We start from the raw sequence: 8,143 nt of genomic DNA, 5'->3' as shown, positions 1-8,143 counted from the left end.
GGCATATGAGTCAAGTTGGCACACAAAGTCCATTACCACAAATGTATGATGGTAGCAAAATGTAAAGAGTTTGAGTTTCACATTCTCTAGAAGTCCAATGGGCCTTGAAGATGTTTCGTCAGTAATTTTAATGATTAGATCTGCCCTTTTGAGATAGGGTCTTCCTCGCCAGTTCTCCCAGCAACATTTTGTGATGATGCTAGCCTTCACCCCACCATCCAGGATAGCTAGTGTCTAGTACTACCCACCATGATGAATTGGGATTGTAGCATTTGTTTTGTCACTTTTGTAATAACATCCCAGTTGATTAACTGGTATCTTAACAACTCGGGTTTTCCTTGATTGTGTTAGTGTTCTTTTTCTGCCAAAGGTGTCAGAACATTCTCTATAGTATCGGCTAGATTTAGTCCACCTTCTACCTATTCCTTTATGTCTGTCCATAGGGTTGGTGAACTGCGTAACAGTTTTCCTAATGGTATTTGTATAGGCGTGGACAATATAGCCACAAGCCTTCCGATGTCTCTGGGTTCTCTGGTGATTGAGGGTTCTTCCCAAGTGTGTGTCTCGTATTCATCCATAGGAAAGGAATGGATGGACTCACCCAGTGCATTTTCCTCAAACATTTTGGACATTCTGTTTGCTTGAGATCCCTCTTCTGTTTCTTCTAGAAGTGGAGTAGGTACGTCCAATTCCCTTTCCCTTGTTGGCTCGTTTTGTGGATACATTGTATCCCTGACCCGGTTAGCCCTTAGGCCCTGGCATCTTCGAGATTTCTTATCTCCTCATCGGCGTTGAGGTACTCACCGACTTCTTTAGGACTTGATGGTCGCTCCCTTTGCTCCCCTAGGTTTAGCCCTTTATGGTTGATCCCATCTTTTCTTGATTGGGTGGATGTAGTGTGGATCGTATCTTCTTTGGATCCATCTTGGATTGTGAACCTTGTGTCACCCTTACCCACTTTTTTCACTCTTCTCCTACGGCTAGTTCCAAAAATAGTCGCATATCTACTCGGTTCTTCCCCTTGTCTCCTAATTGGGCTTGGGCTTGTGTCAAGACATTGAGTGGTGTGATATTTCCAAGCTGCACAATAATGGTTTGGATGGTGGCTTGACTCAAAGTGGAAGCTGAACCTCTTACACGATATGGATAATCCTTGATCAAATGATCAATACCACATTTAGTACAAGTAAGTACTGGCATGTCATTGGGCAAAGCAGTCACTTGTTGGGGTTGGTGCGTATGAACCACATCTTGTTTGGGCACTCAGCAATTTGATGCCGCCCTCTGTAGCCCAAACATTATAGTGGTCCTCTCGTCATGTTTGAGTTCATATCCTTGCTCTTCCACTGTACTGTGGTTTGAAACACAGGTACTGGCATGTTATTGTGTAGGACATAGAATTCTGGTGTGACCTCCGCAGCTTCTTCATAGTACTCTCTACTAAGTTCTACTATACGCACCATATCAATATCTTCAAATGGTTCTTCAATAAATACTTGGTTTATCTTAGCCTATGGTGTTTGTGGTGGTAGAACAGGTCGTGGTAGCGGTAAAGTGTCCTATACCTGGAACATCTCCCTAGGTAAATAAGAAGAGTTGGGTTGTCCTGCAGCTACAATGAGTTGTCCAGGTGGTGTGGGTAAAGACAATGGATCTCTAGGTGCTGGCAGCTGTGCAAGAGTTTGGAACCTTGGATATCTGCACATTAAAGTGTCATTATTCTTGAATTTTACACAGTGCGCACAATAGAGTAATGGCCTTACTGTTAATTGTGGACATTCGGTGGTAGTGTGATTCAATCTGCACATAGAGCACCACACCAATTCCATGCAAAGGTAAAGATGGTTATGCCCTCTTCCCTCTTTTACCTTCAATCTCCCTACTATTGCGTTTCTGAGCTCTATAGTCATGTTTTCGACTTGCTTGCTCCGAGTTCCAATCTCTTGGTGGCTCGAAACATGCGAAGTCGTTGTTGTCAAAGATATTCTGACATCTTTCAGTTGCGGCAATTTCACCATATTATCTTCATATTTAATTACCAGTTTGCATCATGCATCTAGAATGGCTGGTTGGGCTACTACTAGTTAATCATGCATCTTGTGGTCTCTAACCCCTCTCCGAAAGGAAGGCAATAATTTATTGTCATTTAACCTCTCCCTTAGTTTGCACCTTGAATTTAAGTGCTTAAGTTGAGACAGATACTCTCTCATCGACTCCCTTTCCTTTTGTTTGATATTGTTCACTTCTAGCAAAGCTAGGCCCAAACACATTCTTGAGTCGGGTGAAGTTAACCTTATGCTCAGGTTGTTTGAGGGTTCGGAACCACTGATGCGCATTCCCTTCCAGGGTCAATGAGAAAGCATGAATCATTGTCACATGATTAATAGGCCCGCAGGTTTCGCATGTGGATTCAAAAATATCTACATGTTGGATAGAATCTCTATCCCACAGATTTTTTAGACGAGTTTGGAAATGATGTGTGGCTTCATCTGGGAGGGTTGGGATTCTAGAGTAGTGCCTAGTTCCCTGACCATTCCTTGGCCCATCTCTACAGCCATATTCATCAAATCCGTCCTTGTGGTTTCATTAAGGTCAATGAATAGGTCCACCCTTGGTCTGTGATGAGGAATTGCTCCCCCCTACCTAAATCTCCTCCTCTTCCTATGTTGGCTCTTCTTGGGGGAAGGAGCCGGAGATAGTCGTCATGGGAAGAATATTGACCTGTCCTAGCTGCACTTTCCATGTCCTGTCTCATGCCGGTGTTCGACAGCCTTGAATTTGACTTGTGGATGGGCACCTTTTTTAGGCTTTTTAGACATTCTAAATTTTGATGAAAACTTTAAAAAGATGTGACAAAGTAACTTTCATAAATTGAATATTTTGGAACTTTTAGTATTTCATCTAGACATGGCTTTGATTAAGTACTATAATATTGCAAGTTACTAACAAACTCTCAACATATTTATTTGGTAGATTTTTTTTAATTATCTCCATTTCATGTTCTAAGCTAGTACTGTAACAAACTTTATAGCCTTGAGCAAAAACAAGAATCTTTAATATGGTTAAATTTAATGAGAATGAATTTTAACATAAATTTTAAAAGCTTTTTCTAAGCTAGTAGTGCGACAAACTTTATAGACTATAGAAAAAACAAGAATATTTAATATGGATGCATTTTATGATGATAATGTGTTTTAACATAAAGTTTAAGAGCTTACAAAAGTTTACATGTTCCATAATGTCGTTCTCTTACAACACTATCTATATATATATTTAAAGAGAGAATAATAAAGTAAATAGTGTACCAAGCTAAGAGAAAGAAAAATTAAGTAAATAGTGTACCAAGCTAATGTTGTTTTTTTTATAGAAATAAATACATAGTAAAACATGAACCAAGATATTAGAAAGCACACATAAATATTGAGGCCTAGACTTTTTTATTGCATAAAAGAGAAAAGTATATGATAGAGTAGGGGAATCTTAATGTTCTCTACTTTACCAAAGTTCCTTTCATGGATCCAGTATATAAACTTGTATGAAATGACATAGAGCATTTTAAATTAAATTAAAATACTTTCTGCTCTAGTAAGAAATGACAAGGAACACTTTCAATTAAATTACAAATCTTTTAGCTTGGTAAGACAATTTGAAAAGTGATCCAATTCCTTTAGTATAGTCAATTTATGTCATGATTTTCAAACAAAACCATAAAATTTCATGAATAAATTTAAATAAGGTCATGCGTGCCTTTGAAGTTTGAAGTGGATTGTGAAGGTGTGAGGAAGGTTCAAGGATCCCCTCATGTAAAACAATGTAACGTGCACATACTTTTATAATTTTTCTACGAAACATTATAGTGTTAATTATCAATCAATACATTGCTAAATTTAATTTTTCCTAATATTGATAAAAGTATAGACCAACCACTTGTTTAAGTGTCATCATACTTTTACATGGTTTACTATTTCTAAAGCGTAGCATTTTGATTTAGTTTCACATGTCAATAGTAGCAATCAAAGTTTGAGTTACGAAGAATGATCATCCTTGTGAAAGCAATAGTTTATGTGAGGAATCAATGCATTCTCTACATACTTTAGTTGAAGTTTGTCCAATAGTTAAGGAAAAGGTTAATGTTTGAATTCACTAAAGAAATATACTTTAGCACTTCTACTAATGCATGTTTAGGGGATGATTGAATGGCTAGTACTTGGTTTTCAAGGAAAAAATTTTATTGAAAAATGCAAGCATAGGATGAAAAGAGAAGTGGAATTACACATCAATGTAGTATAAGCATAAAACTCAATTTTTACATCAAGGAGAGAAAATGTGTGATATCAAAAAGAATATGGATAACTATGGAATGTGTGCTTTATTACATCCGTAGTCTTGTTGTCCTTGCTCCTTTGAGTTGTATCCATGTGATACTTAATTGCTATGCAATATAATTTTTACCACCATCCGTAGTCCTTGGCTCTTGGTCCTTTGAGTTGTATTCATGTGCATCTAGACTTATAGCACAAGTGGTCCTTCACTTTATGTCCACAAAGGCTAACAATTTTTATAATTTATGCCCAAAAGGCTAACAATTTTAATAATTTTTTAAGGGAGAAAATGTTGGTGGGAGTGTCTTGATTGCTGTGTGCATGCGCGCGCGTGTGTGTGTGTGTGTGTGTGAGAGAGAGAGAGAGAGAGAGAGAAAGAGAGAGAGAGAGAGAGAGAGAGAGAGAGAGAATATTGGTGGGAGTGTCTTGATTTTGTGTGTGTGTGTGTGTGAGAGAGAGAGAGAGAGAGAGAGAGAGTGGTGGGAAGAGTCCACTAGCACAATAGTAGAACAATAAAAATTCCTTCAAAAATAAAAAGTGGGTCGCTGACTATGCCAAGCGCACACGTAGAATGACCTAATGTATATCAGACTAAACTAACAATTGTGGATAAAAATCAGACTAAACTATTGCAATCAGTCTTCTCGCGGAGGGCTCGCAGGTCTGCAGCTCAAAAGGTTTTCAAGAAAGCGGTATAAAACTGCATGCACTCTGCTTCTTCATTTGTGGTAGATTTGTGAGAGAAAAGAGAGAGGAGAGTAGGCAATGGAGGTGGCTGCAATTGGATATCATTTGTGTGCCGGCTGGCTTCTTTGTCCTGGTTTGTTATCATGTGCAGCTGGTCTACCGCATATGGAGGTTTCCAACCACCACCGTGGTTGGCGTAAACCGGCAAAGTCGACAAATATGGATTATGCACATGCTGAAGGTAGAAGCACCCATTAGTAGATACCCAATCATATTGTTACTCACAATTATGCTTAAATGCAATAAATTCTTTACCTTCATTGAGGGTTATTTTTCATTCTATGTACATGTTTAGTAGAGCCCCAATCATATAGCTACCTACAATTATGAATATTAGTAGATCCCCAATCATATAGTTACCTACAATCATGAATATTAGTAGAGCCCCAATCATATTGCTACAATTATGAATATTAGTAGATCCCCAATCATATAGTTACCTACAATTATGAATATTAGTAGAGCCCCAATCATATTGGCACTCACATTGTTCCCCATAATTATGGTTAAATGCAATAAACCCTTTAACTACATTAGTGACGGGGTTATTTATAATTTTTGTGTATGTGGTTACATGCAGGATCCACAAAAGAGTGCTCCTTTAGCAGTTCAAGCATTGAGGAACAACTTGATGGCATCTATATTCCTTGCAAGTGCAAGCATTACACTGAGTACCTTGATCGGAGGCCTAGTAACCCATCAAAACGTAATAATGAAAAAAACCAAACCATCTTTGGCCTCTTCAATTGAGCTACTTTGTGTGTTGACATGCTTTCTTACATGCTTCTTATGTAATCTACAATCTCTTCGTTACACTAGCTATATATCCTTTTCAACTTGCTTGCCTTTGAGTGATGAAACGACCCTCAGGCAATCCCCTGATTATATTTGTGAATCCTTCAATAAGGGATTCATATTTTGGTCAATAGGGGTGAGAGCACTTTATTTCTCTATCCCTTTATTTATGTGGCTATTTGGACCTCTTCTTATGTTTATGTGCTCCTTGTCAATGGTTATAGTGTTGCAATTCTTGGATATAGTGCCCACAAATCCTAGGAAGAGTGTAACTAGGCCCGCAAATCCTAGAAAGAGTATAACTAGGCTAGATTCTATACAAATAAAACTAGTGGACCAAGAAATGAAGAGAATGGAAGCCTAGCTCAATTTCATGATATGCAAATGGAAATCCTTTCCATTAGAAAATCGGTATGTTAAAGTATTATTATTAAAGTCTCATATCAGGCTATACAAAATATCCTAGAAGCAGAAAGCTTATGAACAAATCATTGTAATGATATTACAATGGGTAAAATTTTCATGCTAATCAGATGTAAAGACATCGATGCATGTTTGTGCTTGTGTAATGGTTGGAGAAATCTTGTAATGATTACTTATAATGTAAATGCCTTCCATATCAATTTGCGCTTTTTCAAAGTACACATTATAGCTAATATTTCTTTTAGATTTGTACAATGTCTAGAACTTTCCCATTAATTGATGGAAATGTAATATTGATCTACAATGTTTAGATTAGATTATACTCATAAATCTACATATGTTGCACATACATCTACACATTAACTAACCAGTGTTTTGGTCACCAATTTATTAGATTGTGCCCGTAGGCTTTAGGCATTAGTTAAAGCACTAATAAACACTTGTGAAGGTGTAAATCTTTAGTGAAGGTGGTTACTTTTCACATGTCCCTCAGATTTCATGTACGTAACCTTCTTGTATGCATTTGAGAGGTACTATAGCACACACCAATGTAAGCAATCATGTAATCAATTAGTCAATGGAAATGCAATGTTGTTCATCTTGTGTTTATACCCATTGGGGGTTAATTTGCAATCCTATTATAATATGAATTTCCTAATTTTCTGTACTTTTTAATTTTTTAGAATGTTAGATCCTTTCTATTATAGACTTGTAGTTGGCTGAAAATTTGTCTCTCATCATATTGGAGCATGTCACATTATATTAACATAGTGTGGCTCATGCGCATGCTTCTCTTGTATGCATATGGGGATACCTATGCTCTATCTTACAAATATGATGCCTATGCTCTATGGGTTCCGTTTGTTCATGCCTATGCTCCATCATACAAACATGACTATGCTGCCCATTTGTCTAACATTTAAATAGCAAGTCGTGGATTGCATAAAATTTATAACATTTCTCTAATGGGTGGGGTTATTAATAGAATTCATATCTGGGGGAGATTCCCAATCTCATGTGGTTCGACAATTTTCGTCTTTCTTTTTCTTAATGAATGTGATGCCCATGTCCTTTGATCCAGCTACTAATTTAGAGTTGGAAGATCTTAAAATGATATAATAAATAAAGGTTCTTTAGATTGCACCTCAGAATTCGTTGCACAAAGGGGGGGCAGGGATCTTTCAGACATAGTCTTCACAAGACCCCATACATCTGAATGCACAACATCTAGTACATTCCTGCTCACATTTTTTTCATGTGGAAATACATGCTTTGTTTTGTTTCCAAATTGACATGCTTCACATACTTTCTGCATACCTTCAACGTTAAAGTTAGGCAACCTTGTCACAATTTCTTTAGTTTGCATAGACATCATTCTTTGCACATTTACATGCCCAATTTTCTCATGCCAAATGTGTGTATTTGCAAAAACTTCTGAACCATCTGCAAACATTGCAATACTCCCTTCAGGCATATTTACATTTAGTGTAAACATTCTGACCACTTTGTTGCCTTTTGCAACCAACCTGCACTTATCTTTAAAGTCTTCTACATAACAGCCATTAGGGTTAAACTGGACCTACAAACCCTACTCAATCATCTAGGCTACAAAAATGAGATTCTTTGTAATGTTTGGAACATGAAGTACATCTGCAAGGTACTTCACCTTACAATCCTGCATAGACAATGGCACATCTCCGACATGGGCAATCAGATGAGCAATGTCATCCCCTGTTTCAACAAAACCTGGTCTTTCAAGACTCTTCATTTCTTTGGACCACTCACCATAACTTATCATGTGGTTCGAAGCACTTGAATCAACATACCATACATCATCCTTACAGGTTGCTACATCA

At 37.5% G+C, this 8,143-nt stretch overlaps 1 protein-coding gene across 1 annotated transcript; it reads left to right on the top strand.

The window, feature by feature from the left end:
* The first annotated feature begins 4,982 nt into the window (after window positions 1–4,982).
* LOC147603335 (uncharacterized) lies at window positions 4,983–6,510 on the top strand. The gene is made up of 2 exons (XM_086796832.1): window positions 4,983–5,250; window positions 5,650–6,510. The coding sequence occupies exons 1-2, from the start codon at window positions 5,088–5,090 to the stop codon at window positions 5,817–5,819; spliced, it is 333 nt and encodes a 110-aa protein (XP_086652958.1). The 5' UTR covers window positions 4,983–5,087; the 3' UTR covers window positions 5,820–6,510.
* The last annotated feature ends 1,633 nt before the right edge of the window (window positions 6,511–8,143 follow it).

This window comes from Cibotium barometz, chromosome 64 (genome assembly GCF_041138505.1).
Source record: "Cibotium barometz isolate CiBa-2024 chromosome 64, ASM4113850v1, whole genome shotgun sequence".
Classification (NCBI taxonomy): Eukaryota; Viridiplantae; Streptophyta; class Polypodiopsida; order Cyatheales; family Cibotiaceae; genus Cibotium; species Cibotium barometz.
The sequence above is the reverse complement of the archived record's forward strand: the minus strand, read 5'-3'. Positions and strand labels throughout refer to the sequence as shown.